The sequence below is a fragment of the Candoia aspera genome, chromosome 8, assembly GCF_035149785.1.
Source record: "Candoia aspera isolate rCanAsp1 chromosome 8, rCanAsp1.hap2, whole genome shotgun sequence".
NCBI lineage: Eukaryota > Metazoa > Chordata > Lepidosauria > Squamata > Boidae > Candoia > Candoia aspera.
Genome location: NC_086160.1, coordinates 13921974 through 13937148, shown reverse-complemented (window position 1 = coordinate 13937148; position 15175 = coordinate 13921974). Strand labels below are relative to the sequence as shown.

At 35.4% G+C, this 15175-nt stretch overlaps 1 protein-coding gene across 2 annotated transcripts in view; it reads left to right on the top strand.

The window, feature by feature from the left end:
- Positions 1–15175, top strand: part of ATP8A1 (ATPase phospholipid transporting 8A1) — a 121814-nt gene that overhangs the window by 86678 nt on the left and 19961 nt on the right. For both annotated transcript variants that reach the window (XM_063310654.1, XM_063310655.1), the window contains 7 exons: positions 3955–4127; positions 6503–6686; positions 6782–6892; positions 10151–10225; positions 10331–10453; positions 12482–12560; positions 13526–13587. In XM_063310654.1, the coding sequence (XP_063166724.1) occupies positions 3955–4127; positions 6503–6686; positions 6782–6892; positions 10151–10225; positions 10331–10453; positions 12482–12560; positions 13526–13587 (807 nt within the window). The remainder of the gene's footprint in view (positions 1–3954; positions 4128–6502; positions 6687–6781; positions 6893–10150; positions 10226–10330; positions 10454–12481; positions 12561–13525; positions 13588–15175) is intronic.

Here is a 15175-nt window from a genome sequence, read left to right as displayed (position 1 = left end):
CCTTATTGATATAACAGCTAAGATGTATGCAAAACACCTCCTGAGAAAAATAGAGGACTGGGCAATCGAGAAAAATATACTAGTGGAAGAACAGGCTGGGTTTAGACATGGGCACTCCACAATAGACAATTGCTTCATTTTACACCATCTCATCACTAAATATACAACTGATGGAAGGCACCTGTTTACATCTTTTATTGATCTTAGCCCGGCATTTGACTCCATAAATAGAGATATCTTATGGAAAAAGCTGGCCAAGTTAAATATGGAACCCAGACTTTTATATTTGATAAAGGCCCTCTACACAAATACACGCTTGAAAGTCTGTACCGGAGTCAATGGCTCTCGTACACAGAGCATATCCACCCACAAAGGTGTCAGACAAGGATGTATCTTGGCATTGATGTTGTTTAATCTCTATGTTAACGACATCCCAGGATTTCTCCGTTCTACGGATGTCCACATGCCAAAGATCCTCAACAGACACATCAATATCCTCTTGTATGCAAATGACATGGTTTTGATGGCACATTCCCAAGTAGGCCTGAGAAGATCGATGGGGAAATTTGGTGCTTACTGCACTGCAAACTTCTTAAACATTAACAAGTCCAAATCCAAAGTGGTGGTTTTTGGGAAAAGACGGGCCAAATACAATTGGCACTTGGATGGGGAGCCTATAAAACAAATAGACTCTTTTTCATATCTAGGGGTGGTTTTTACAGATACAGGGCCTTGGCAAATCATTACAAGCAAAGTTCTGCAAAGGCCACAGCAAGTTCTAAAACACTAATTAAACTACTCAGCTACAACCACCCTTGCTCTCTGCTCTCCATTCTGAAGGTCCACAAGGCAAAAGTTGTACCCATGCTAACATATGGTGCCAAATTGTGGGGCCTATCAAAGGCCTCCTTACTTGAACAAAATCATGCACGCTTCTTAAGAACTATTCTGGGGACCGACGGGAACACACCTGCAGCAGCAGTAAGAGCTGAAACAGGCACCCATTCCATTTATAGTCTATCAGTAACCAAAGTCTTCAACTACTGGTGGAGGATTCTCCCAATGGAACATGATAGACTACCAAAAATGTGCCTTGAAGAACAGATGGGCATACCTCAACCCTCCACATGGATCAACCAACTCCTCCAAACTATCGCATTCCTCAGCTTTTCATCACAATACTTACTTTCAGCCGGAGACCAGGCCAAGGCAATATTCAAACAAAGAGTCTTGGATGTTAATGCCCAAACAGACATTGAGTCACTTGCACACAATAGGTCATCAAAATGGCTGGCCAAGAATAAACTGTCCTTTCAGATAGAAATGTACCTGACAATGGGTCTGATGCAATACCATAGGATAGCTCTTACTAGAGCAAGATTTGAGCAGTTAGATTCTATGGTCAAATACGGACGATTTCACCAAGTGTCTTACCTTGAGTGGACATGTGCTTGTGGAGCACCCGAAGTAGAAGACATTGCACGTGTCCAATTTAACTGCCAACTATATGCCCCAGCAAGGGCTCAGTGCCTTCAGACACTAATTGACAGAACCACATACTGGAATCGTAACAAAAGACTATGTTACTTCCTCCAGGGCACAAATAGGTATGTGGTCAATAGAACTGTTAAGTTTATAGTTAGGGCTGTCCAACTGAGAACGCAATTTATAGAACACATTGGGATGGCAAGTAAAGGTGACGAATTCATTTAAACTCACATTGTTTCTGTATTTTATCACTTGTTTTATCACTTCCTGCATTTTTATCTTACAATTTTATCTCTATTTTATCTTACCATATTTTATCTCAACATAGTATATTCTAGTTAATTTTACTGTTTTTAGCTGTTTTATGGTATCACAGTTTATATTTTATATTTTATAGTGGCTGATGCCCAACTTTCTGATATGGTCATTTGACTAATCAATAAAGTTATTCATCATATCATAATGCCAGTTCCCTACAATAATCACTCCATTCATTCATTCATTTTCTATCCCGCCTTTATTATTATTTTTATAAATAACTCAAGGCAGCAAACATACCCTCCTTCCTTCTCCTGTTTTCCCCACAACCACCACCCTGTGAGGTGGGTTGGGCTGAGAGAGAGTGACTGGCCCAAGACCACCCAGTCGGCTTTCAGGCCTGAGACGGGACTAGAACTCTCATACCACGCCTGATTGGCTCTTGGGCTGAGAGAGAGCGACTGGCCCCAAAGTCACCCAGCCGGCTCTCATGCCTGAGGCAGGACTAGAACTCACAGACCAAAGTGATCAGAAACCTTATTTCAGTCATCTTCATTTCTTCTGATCTCAAAATATAGAAAAAATACAGAGAGCATCATGAGCCAGTCAGTGCTTGTCCTTCAACTCATCAATAGGAGAGGGCAAAATATATCATCTGATCACTATTCCACCTCCTGAGCTACTGCAGATTCTCAAATGTTAAGAATCTCTTGATCCCCATTGCATATACAAGAAAAATAAAATTATTTTTAAAATACTAACCTTCACTCACTATGCTTTCAGTACGTGTTATGTGCTTTTGTCTGATTATTTTAAAAAAAAGAACATGGAGGATTTGCAATGATGAGAACATATTTGGCTGCAAAGATACTATTCTTTTACAGTATACCTGAACACCTCTTACAAGCTATGAAAGTGAAATGGTAGTATGGCAGCATTTTTGCATCAAGAGAGTTTTCCCAGTAGCTCCAAATATGACTGTATTTTACTGAAATGTCTCAAGCTGGGGAAAGACCAAGATACATTCTAAATAATGCCTATGATATGCATCAGAACAGACACTGTAGTTCTTGAGGAGGAAAGTAATGGTTGCCTTGAGTTTAGAAGACAGAAAAGAGGGTGAGGAAAATTGATCGCTAGCAAGCAGTGCTGCAAATGTGTTTTTATTTATTTATTTTTATTTATTTATTTTCTGTCCCACCTTTATTATTTTTTTACAAATAACTCAAGGCAGTGAACATACCTAATACTCCTTCCTCCTCCTATTTTCCCCACAACCACAACACTGTGAGGTGGGTTGGGCTGAGAGAGAGGGACTGGCCCAAAGTCACCCAGCCAGCTTTCATGCCTAAAGCGGGACTAGAACTCTTTGCCAGGTCTTCCTAATAAACATAATCCCAACTGTTTCTCCCTAGGATTGATTAAAAACATGATGCAATAGTATTGCAATCAGAGTTTGGGCTTCAGCTGCAGTAGTTGTTCCTTCTTGGAGGAAAATGCAAAATAAAATGATAATGTGTCTTACATGTTTTTATCAGAAAAAAGAGGTGGATTAGTGACTAGCCTCATCTAGTTAAATAGATTTCCATCCCCTAGCAAATTCTTTCAACTTGGTTTTAAATGGGATGAATCTTTAAATGTCCACTAGAAGGCGTGACTGAGCTACAGAGCTTCATTGACAAAAATAACATAGGATTTATTTCTGAGGAAGCAAACATAGATAGAATTTCAGCATACAGCACTTCTACTACTTTTACATATATGCATAGTTTATAAAAAGTGATTAAAGGATTCACATTTTCCAACAAAATAATACAGAAATACTCTAAATGACACTGAGATAGCCCAAACCCAATTAAATAGGAACCTGGTTGTGCAATTGTGTATTAAGTATCATATAAGAAGGATCGCCACTCATATTTGCTGTGTGAAAACCCTTTTTCTTCTCCCAGACAACTTTAATTGTGAGGTAAGCTACATTTATTTTTGTGGCGGTTCTATTTGCCCTTTTTTAATTGGTTCGAATTTAAATCACTGTTGCTGTTGATTTTTGTAACTATTTTGTTTTATAGTATTTTTAATTGTGGTTTTAGCTTCTTTGATAATTATATTAAAGTTCTTCAGAAAACTTTAAAATAAATATCTTAATGTCGGAAGAAATGTAAGAACAACAGAGGTGATGCACATGCTTATTGTGATATTTTACAGGCAACAAGAGAGACATTAAGCCATCACTGCAGCACTCTTGGTGATGCTTTGAGGAAAGAGAATGATTTTGCACTAATTATTGATGGTAAAACATTGAAGTACGCTTTGACATTTGGTGTAAGGCAATATTTCTTGGATTTGGCTCTGTCATGTAAAGCTGTCATTTGTTGCAGGTAAATATTTTTCCTTTTCAGTGCAAAACGCTCATACAATTTTAGGTAGTAATCCTCCAAAATATTTTTCTGTTTCTATTTGAATTTACAGTAAAGTTGTACAAGCTGATGGGGACTACGTAATGTCTGTGTTAGTGTCCAACTGCTATCTCTAAAACCAAAGAATGTTGGTATTGTAATTAGCATCACTATTGTTTTTAGTTCAGTATGTAGCTGACACAGGGCCACCGTCCCTGGGGGAAACCAAGAAAGGAACTGAGGGAACATAACCCTTTGTCCTCCACCTGCCTCCATCTGGGTTGAGATCCTTATAGGTGCTTTTACTGAAGAAAAAAAAAACAGCTATTAATAGTCGCAATAGCATCTGCAGTAGCAAGGTGAAAGGTGGGAAGTTCCACCTTTCTGTTTTTAGAAATCCTCTCAGTTGAACCCACCTTGACATACCTTCCTGCCTGCTAAGAATTTCCCATCAAAACCTATTAAGAAAAAAACTTAGGACAGTTCACAGGAGAGCAGAATCTCCTACTCAGAGAGCCCAAGATGTAACCCACATATAAAAACTGAGCTTGCACAAATGCACTAAACTTCAGACACCATATGCATGATGCATACATTAATCACAAATTCTTAGCTAAAACATATCCTGAATGTAACAATCCTTTTTGTTTCCCTTGGAATTCTTCCTAGCACCAACCTTTAGTCAGAGCACTCTGGTGCTCCTTTTCCTAGCCCTGGTACCAGTTTGTTACTTGTTGTTACTTAAGCATTAACATCTATTGATAATATTTAATTTACTGATAACAAATTGTGACATCAAATCTGTTGTCAGATTTTGCCTTTCAAACACCAAATGACCTAAGAAGTAATGGCTTCCTTTTAAATTATGGAAGTGTAATTCTACATGATTGCTTCTCCAGGAAAAAAAAATAATGTATTTAAAAATAACCTTATTTATGTAAAGGAGTTGACTAGAAAAGTTATGTCTGACATCCAGCAATCTGTGTTCTCATTCTACCATACAATTTCATATCTTTGGTGAAATCCAGAAATAGTTTCACTAACATGTCTCTTGGTTTGTAAATTGTCTTTCAACATGACTAACACTGGTATTAATTGTAGAAAGGAGATTGATGTTTATTACCATTAGCAGTAGTACCACCATTTAATGGTGGCAATACTGAGGAAGATAAAATTATTACTGTTGGCACAATTACCACATTGAAGTGAAACTGTTTACTTTAGGTAGGAACTTAATGGCATCCTAGTATTTCATACTTAAGGAAAAAATATAAAGTTGCATACAAGCAAAGTTGTCCTGTATATTACTAAATTCTTTTTTATGTCCTACCATATCCATTTACTTGTCTGATAACATCTGCCTTTTTCTCATCTGTGGGTCCATGGATATCTGTGCACATATTGGGAAAGACTGTTAATTTGCTTCTCAGCATCTGAAGTCTTCATATCTGCATTAAAACTGTTACTGGGTTAAATAAGAAACAATCCCAGATACATGCAGACAAATACTGCATACAGGTATTCCTCACTTACGGACTGCAATAGGGACCAGCAACTTTGTCACTAAGCGGCATGGTCATTAAATGTGACGTCATGTGACCACAACTTGCAACTTCCTGCCAGCTTCCCCATTGACTTTGCTTGTCAGAAGCTGGCTGTGAAGGTCACAAATGGTAATCCCGTGACCGCAGGATACTGCAACTGCCGTAAACGCAAACCATTTACCAAGCACCTGAATAGCAATCACATGACTGTGGGGATGCTGTGATGGCCACAACTTCGAGGATCTGTTGTAAGTCTCTCTCTTTGGCACTGTCGTAAGTTAAAGCAGTAGCTGAACGAGTGGCCAGTAAGCAAGGACTACCTATACTGTATATACAAGACTGTTTTTATTTTATTACTTATTTATTAAACAAATGTATATGTCTGCCCAACTCACACACACTGACTCCGGGAAACTTACGAAATTAAAATCCACAATTAAAAACCCGTCAACCCCCTCAATCCCCTAGGGTTTTGTTTGCTTAATCGTGAAATTTCAGTGTCCTGGGTTTCGTTTTATGGCCATGACTTTTCACACAGATTGAAAATCCTGCTACTTACTGTACATAAAGACATGTATCACGCAGACGTTTCTGGATACGAGGATGGAAAAGTCCATATAATCCTTCTCCCATCTGCATTGTTGCTCTATAGCATTTAGAAGAATGCAGCAAATTTCTGTCTGCAATTTTAAATAAAATTTCAGAAGTATATAGTTAGAGGCAGAAGCCTCCACGGTGATTTTTCTCTTTTCTTAGTTTAAGCAAATAAAACAGTTTAATAACAATATTCAAAATGTTTTTCATTTTTTGTAGAGTTTCACCTCTTCAGAAATCTGATGTTGTAGAAATGGTTAAAAAGCAGGTAAAGGTAGTAACACTGGCAATTGGCGATGGAGCAAATGATGTCAGCATGATACAAACTGCTCATGTAGGTGTTGGCATTAGTGGAAATGAAGGGCTCCAAGCAGCTAATTCTTCAGATTATTCAATAGCTCAGGTAGGGTCTTCCACTGGTTAAGAATGTAAAAGCCATTATAAGAATGTGATTATAAGTGGCAAAGGCTTAAACCCTGCATGTTTTTTCCCCTGTAGTTCAAGTACTTGAAGAACTTACTTTTGGTCCATGGTGCCTGGAATTATAGTAGAATTGCTAAATGCATTTTATACTGCTTCTACAAGAATATTGTCCTTTATATTATTGAGGTAAGGATGGGATTCCATCAGAAAAAAATCTCTTTTCTTCTTAAATCTTAACTGAAAGGTATGGTTTTACCAATTAAAACATTTTTTTTCTATTTTGATTTATAAAATACAGTGCAAAGAAAGCCAGTTTGGCCTAGTGGTTAAGGCTCCAGGCTAGAAACCAGGAGACTGTAGTTCTAGCCCCACCTTAGGCACGAAAGCCAGCTGGGTGACCGTGGGCCAGTCGCACTCTCTCGGCCTATGACATCAGGCTCGGGCAACAAGCCAGTCGGTCAATTCGTATCACAACCAATGGATCACCATTCAGCTGATCCGAAAAGCAGACCTTCCCCCTTGGGAAAACGCTAGAAAGGAGGGGGGAGTGCAAAAAGAAATTGGCATTGTTTAGGTTTGTTGGCTTCATGATGTACCATAATTAATACAAATTAAAGCAAAGACAGGCAATAAATATAATCATAAAGATTTTTCTTTGATACTTCAGCAGGTAATTTTGAAGAAGCATACATCCTGAAATATTTGATCTCTTAAAAACCTTGAAATATGTTACCGTATCAGTTTTTTCAACGTTAAAATAAATTGTAACCATACATTGCCAAATAAATTATATCAAGTCCTATTTTCTGTATACCTGCGGGATGTACAGTCTTACGTTTTGTACAACATCTTTTGAACTATCCTAACCCTATGACCAAGAATTACAACATCCTGAATATAAACAATCTTACTGAAAATACGAAGTCAACATATTTTCTGTCTTCCAGTGGAACCTTCTTTTTTAGTAACTACTTCTCTTTTTCTAGTAACTTCTCCCTTGACTTTTGTGATTTTTTCCCACTTCTGATATAATGGATATTAATTTCTCTAATGAAAATTCCTGTCGGTCACAGTTAAGGGCCCATTGGATAAAACATTTTGCAGTGGCACATACTTAACTTAGACTGAGAGTCAAAACACTGTTTGTGTATAGCAGCTTTTCAGACCCTTCTTTACCCAACGTCTTCCTCCAGAACCCTGAAAGTTTTCACTAGAAATAAAAAGTTCCCCACATTGCCTAAACATCAGTATCTTTTTGTGGCACCAGAATTAACAAAGTTACAAGCAATTTTTTTCTTTTTGCTTGTATTTTATATCCTGTTTTCCAGACTAAAATAACTGAAACGTGATTGTCTTACGTGACTGAAACGTAAGACAATCTTAATGTAATTAAGCAATAAGAGATCAGTAGCTTACTATTATTGTTTTCTATTAAAATTCTAACTTTTTAATGCATTTTGCTTCTTACAAGGAAGTTGTTGAAAGTCCCTGAAACATTTCAAACATAGCTCGAAATGATCTGCAAATCAATTAACCTACATTCAACTTTTGCAGCTTATGCAGTTGTTAATGGCTTATGTCAATACAATGAATGAACAAATGAATGGACAGAATATGCATGTCTGTAGCAAGGACAACTGCCTGTCCTGAACCTCTTTTCATTGTTGAAGCGTGAGAGCAGGGAATTTATTGAGGATCTTATACTCCTAGTTACAATGCTGAAACATTAAAAAAATGTGTGAAGCTTTTCGTTTCTGCCACAAGTCTCTTTTTTTCTCTTGGAATTCCGAAAATAATCTTGACAAATATTTAACCCAAATAAGTGGTGTCTAGTTACACTTTATATTTCAATTACAATGCAAAATTTTACTATAAATATATTAGATTAAAATTTTCTAAGTCATTGAAATGCTAAGCATAGTTACTTATATTTAAGGATTCAGTTGTATGCATAACATATATTTAGCGTTTTCTTGAATGTTTTATATCTCGTTAAGTATTTTTACAGAATTTGAAAGTTGTGCTTTTGTTCAGTCCCTGATGCATAGTCTTGTTATTTTTTTAGTGCACTGCTGCTGTGACTACCATTAACAGCCATAGTGGTATAACCCTAGCAGCTGGGACAGGGTTGTATGCATTTGATTCCACAGTTAAATCAGTGCAGCCCAATATATATTAGGTTCTAACAATTTTGTCATGTTAATTATTATGTGAGAGATTACTTTCAGACTCTGCTCTCCTTCCAATTATCAGTTAATCATCTGTTTAGAATTCAGCTGTTGAAAGCAAAACTTATAATTAATATTTTAAAGATTAGTGCGGTGTTATTTTTGTTGTGTCTACAGAATCTCTGTTACTTTAAAAAAAATCCAGAAAATAGAGCTTTGTAAAAACATTGTCTTATGCGTGGTAACATTGCATAGTTACCAAAACATGAATCATATGCAGGTAATTTAATTTACATATAGTTTTGCTAATACACAAATAGTTGATGAGTATGTTGCACTTACTCAATTACATACCCTCAGATACGAAAAACTTTTAACAGAGTCTTGCTGAGAAATGCATTAAATTCAAGTAATATAATATTGTTTGGGGATTTTTTTTACCCTGTAGCAATTAGAATTAATGTGATTTAACATCCGTAAGGATAGGAATGTACTCTTAAGAAAACAGAAATCATGTGCTCAATTACCTAATAAAATTTAAATGGATATAATTATCATCATCATCTTTTCCATGATGGAAAGTTTATGTTGTTGCTGTTGTGAACATACTTGGTTAGCAAATACTCAGTGATCCTTCAAGTTGGAATTATGGTTGGAAAAAAGGTTCATTACACATTATTTAATCCAGAAGGCATACCTCAAATTATATGAAGTATTCAGATGGAATCATGCACACAGATAATGTTGGATCCAAAATAATCTAGATAAAACATTATCTCAAAGACCGCTATCCTCATGGGCTTGTGCTTAATCAGAATGTTTTCATTTTTTTTCTCTCTGAATAGCAGTCCTACATGTCAAAGCCCAGAACTATACAAATTGGGGAATAGCTGTTAAGAGCTCATAAAAGATACCACAGAGTGGCTCCCCTGCCAGTCAAGTTTGTCAACTGCTGATATGGAGTAGTCACATTTCTCATATCATATTGGTTTCAAAGATACTAGCACCATGTATAAAAATTATGTACAATCTTAACAAAAAATTCAAAGATTTCAAATATCAGTACTGAACAATTTATCAAGAAATACATTTTTTATATGGCTAAAGAATGGAAACAAGATTTGAATAAAATTATTTTTAATTGTAGGGTTAAGACTTCACATTTTTGTTATTTTTTCTGCCAATAAAATTTCCCTCATTTTCAAATACTACTGATTCAAAAAAAGATGTTCTTGAATCCATAAAACTGATATTATGTTTAAACTCTATTCTTCAGATATGGTTTGCATTTGTTAATGGATTTTCTGGACAGATTCTTTTTGAAAGATGGTGCATAGGACTTTATAATGTGGTAAGTTTTTAATACATAATTTCATTGACTGTTAATTATTAAATTATTAAAATATATTGAAAGTTGATTACAAATTTTTGTTATTGTATTTGGTTTGCACATTAGATCTTTACCGCTATGCCTCCACTGACACTTGGAATATTTGAAAGATCCTGCCACAAAGAAAATATGCTAAAATACCCTGAATTATACAAGACCTCCCAAAATGCTCTGGATTTCAATTCAAAGGTAGTTGGCAAGAATTTAAGTAAATCTGTAATTATTTCATGTTTGATCCTATTTTAGTACAATGTGATTGAAATAATGTAAATATAAGTCTGATAATTATGGTACCCTATATCTCAGTAAGCTTCCAGTAACAATAAAATCCAATCCAGTCTTTCTTCTATTTTTTCAACTAGCTAGTCCTTCCAGCTGTAACCTCTAGTTCCCCAGAAAAGCTGTTCATGAATATGCATAAAATTTCCAGAGGAGGATTTGATGCAGTAAAAAGTAGCGGAAAGGAACTTCAGCAAACAAATCATTCATGTGTATGGAAGTGTTTTTGTTTTTGTTACGTTTGGGAGTCACTCAAACAGTAAATAATTTTTCATACTATTAGTAAATAAATAATATTTTTTCACATTATTTATCCTGATCCTTTAAAAACTTTTAAGAAACCAGTATGAATAATAGATGTACACTTTCCAAATTAACACTGATATACTAGTTAGAGTTTTAAAACTAATTCTAATCTGAAATCTGAATCTGAAGTTGTCTATTTTGTCAATTAAATTATGTAACCCAGTAAGTATAATTGATTGTTGTTGTTACGTTTTTCCATATATAATTCTTTTAATTAGGTATAAGTAATATGGCTGATGTTTTGTTTTTATTTTGATACCACTTATTTATAGCACTTTAAAACTTTCATTAGCTCAGATACATGAGCTTCTTAAAATAAATGTTTCCTATGTTCTTTACATTCCCTTTTTATTCAACTAATTACAATAATAAAAATAATTGTGTAGACCCAATAGATCCAAAAGAGATTAAGCAATTCAATATGATAGGTTTTCTGTCACAATTTTTTGCATTGTTATGTATTAATACATATAATTATTTTTGAAAAAGTTTAGTGAATGCAAATTAAGTGATTATATTTGTACAGTGTTTTGTACAATTGTGAATGTTGTTAAATTCTGTGAACTCAGTTTTAAACATTTTAATCATTTATTAATTTTAGAAACAGATCAGACTTGTACATTTTATTGTTTTATTTTAAATAAGTTTTGGGCATACACAATTTCAAATGGCCTCTGAAGACAGACATTTTAGGTTTCATATGTGGAAGATTTAGAATCTTTGTTGAACTAAATGATGATGCATAGATTCATTGTGATAAAAAGGGTCAGAGTTCATGGGGCCATGGACAGAGGCTAAAGGATTAGCATGCGACAATAAGTATTCATCATGAACATGAAAAAGCAGTCCTAATTTTCTTGCCCCCACCTGAGCTTTTTGTCAAATAATACTTTTTGGTAATGACACAGCAAGGAGAGACAAAGGTTAATGAGTAACACAAAAGTTCAAATATGCAAAGTATTGTGGCATAAATTGGATCGTACAACCTTAGCTAGTTAGATAATATTACAAAGATGTTACAGGCAGAGTAGAACATTTTTTAAGGCAGGCAACATAATTTCTGTTGCTTGAACAACTTGAAGCAGTTAATACATTTCTGTTTAGCACAGTAAAGATGTTTTGTAAAAGTATATGTAAGTACAAAACAATTTACCTTTTATAAAACTAGTAAATGCTGTTTTCTTTCATAACCTGTGCTGTGACTCTTTCCATACACACATACATAAAAAGACAATTATTTTTATACTTACCTGATATAGTTGTATTATAATCTATATTTGTTCCATGTTAATAAGGAAAATGGTATTAATCAAAAATGATTGCTGTGCTCAACTAAACCACTTAATGTTGATGTTTGTGAATAATAAATATTGTTTTTCATTTGTTTTTGGCTTTAGTATAAAAGGCATTTTTTAGATTTTGTGCAAAAAGTTAAACATGAAAAAATTAAAAATAAAGACCCATGAAGAGCAGTGAGGCAGAAAATGCTGCAGCTATATTAGCTTTTAAAGGGGGCCTTTTGGGGAAAAATCTGATTTTTTTTTTTAGGTAGAGAGAGAGATAGAAAGTCAAAGTTCAAAAAGTTAGTTTTATCATAGTGATTCTCATGTTTGTTTGTTTGTTTTTGCTTAGGTTTTCTGGGTTCATTGTTTAAATGGCCTCTTTCATTCAGTAATTCTGTTTTGGTTTCCACTGAAAGCCATCCAGTATGGTAAGTAAATATAAAAAAATGAAAATTCTGCATTCATACTAGAAATGTAATGTTTGTTTGTTTGTTTGTTAGACAAATTCATATAGCCACTTATCGGCCAGACAGAATAATCAAAATAATCATTCAGAGTACTTTTAAACAATGGGGAGAGTATATTTTCAAAAGTAGAAGAAGGAAAATAAAGTAGTAAAATTGAATCCATAAATCTTCAGGTGGTGGTTGTAGATTTACACACAATGCTCTCCTTCCTTTTAGCTTCCTTGAAAGGCTCCTGGCAGCTTGCAGCAGCCGTGGAGTTGAAAACTGAGGGGAAAGGTAGACATTTATTTCAGCAGCAGGCACATCCCTGATCTATCCCAACCCTAGAAAGTTTTTGCCCAGATGCAAATGCATAGGCCTACAATGTTTGGTAAACAACCTATCTATCCCTCCACATAATCACACAGCATGTAGAAATTTCCTAAATAAATTTATTTTTAAATTACTAGCATGGCACCCTTTATTAGAAGCAGGGCTCCTAAAATGCAGTAGACATCTGCTACTTCTTCTCCTTACTGTAACTAGAGCTAACATCTGATTAAAGAATTTTTTATTCATTATTTAAGTTTTTAATATCTTTGTAAATTTCTTAGGCTGCAGCTTTAATGGAGGTACAGTAACCTTTAACAGGTGTTCAATGCCATCTAAAGAAACATGCTGGCTGGGGAATTCTGGGGGATGAAGGCCACCTAACTTAAAGTTGCCAAGGTTGAGAAACACTGCAGTTGCTTACCTGTAAAGGTGACTGGTTGTTTATTCATTCATACAAACTACCCTCTTTTCTTTCTTGAAGTACCAGTCTTGAGAAGTTCATAGGCAAGAGTCACTCGGCGAGTTGGCAGCCATATAAATCTAATAAAACAAATAAATGAATAAATTCCATACATAATCTCTTATTTAACATTGCCAATGTTATTATTTTATAGATACTGTGTTTGCCAGCGGTAAAACTTCAGACTACTTGCTTTTGGGAAATGCCGTATATACAGTAAGTTCTACTCGTACTAATCTAGCTCATATCTTAAACAGAAAACAGCAATTGGTGCTGCAGTGATCTTATTGAGTCCTACTTATGACTTACGTTGAAGCCATGTAGTTAAAATTTTTGTTCTTCTACCTGTAAGCCTCATTCCATGCTTACAATTGCTTCATTCTACATTCCTGGTAAATTAAATCCAAAACAAATGGATTAACAACCAAATACTCAGCATGTGGTATAGTAAGCATTTTAAACTCTGTTAAGTAATATCATTGTTACGAGTACAAAAATAAAATTCACTTTGTTTCTGCTACCTTAATGCAAAAGATTCATGTTGAAATGTGCATCGTTTATGGCAAGGACAGATCATATTCATGTGATCAGTTACATTCACATACAGAAGGATGGCTCTTTTTCTGTAATTTAAAAAAAGTGGGGGGGATGCTGCAGTGAACAGGGTTGCTTCTGGAAGTACCTAGGATACTTATAATAGAACAGGTGTTCATTCATGCGTCTCATCACTTGAGTAATCATTCAGGAGACTACTGTGCTGCAGGACCCGGACTTCACCTGTAGAGTCTGACTTTGGCTTCACCATTGGGATATGATTATGGCCTCCCTAAACTGTTTGTTAAACTTTTATCTCTATTTTTTGTCCTATGAGGAACTTTTATAAAAGAGATTCTAAATAGGGCAGTGCAAAGCATTTAAAAGAAGTGCTTCACAATGCATGGGAAAAAAACACTTCGCTGTGAATCGTAAAAGCAGCTGCACCTTTTCAAGCCACACGAGGCTGCTTTGAAAACCCAGCCACAGGCAAAGTGAAGTAGGTCTGCAGGTGTAGGGAGTAAAGGGTAGCTTTTAAAGTAGCTGCACAAACTTTGCAAAACAAGACATTCATGCTCCCATGTGTTGGGAAGCATTACTTTCAAATGCTTTGCACAGAATTAGTACTAAGTGGTCATTATTGGATTCAGCTGCATTACTGTACTCTGTAAAAGCAGACCAGGATGTAAGAAACCTGGGTAGCCACCTCTGCCTCTGCATTTGTTACATTTTGGCTCCAGATTCAGAGTAAACATCTTTTTGAGATAGTAACTTCATTTTAAATTTTGAACACTCTCCGCAAAAGGGATACTATGGAAAATGCTAATACGTTCACAAAACTTGTGCCATACTGGTTATGGCCAGCCATAAAACATTCCTTTACCAAAAGGCAACTAGAGAAATTTATCTCTGCCACTCTTGTCTAGCCTTCCATAATCTTCCCCACTACTCCCAGGTTACCTTTCTCTTTTTCCAAATGAAACACTGGGCTGCAGCTACTAATTATTTTTATTTTGTAATCATGCATACTGGGCCTATGTGAGGCCCTAAAGTAGTTCTGAAGATAAATAATGCTGAAAACTAGCAATTCACTTTGCATTATGCAGCTTCCAATTTATTTTTTATGGAAAAAGAAACTCTGAAAAGTTAAAATTTAGTGAACGGAGAGCATAGTGGGCAGCAAGGAAAATAGCTGGTGCTTATAGAAACTGGATTGCCAACCCCTACCCAGAGTGGATAGATATCTTAAGACAACAACAGATCTTTTCAG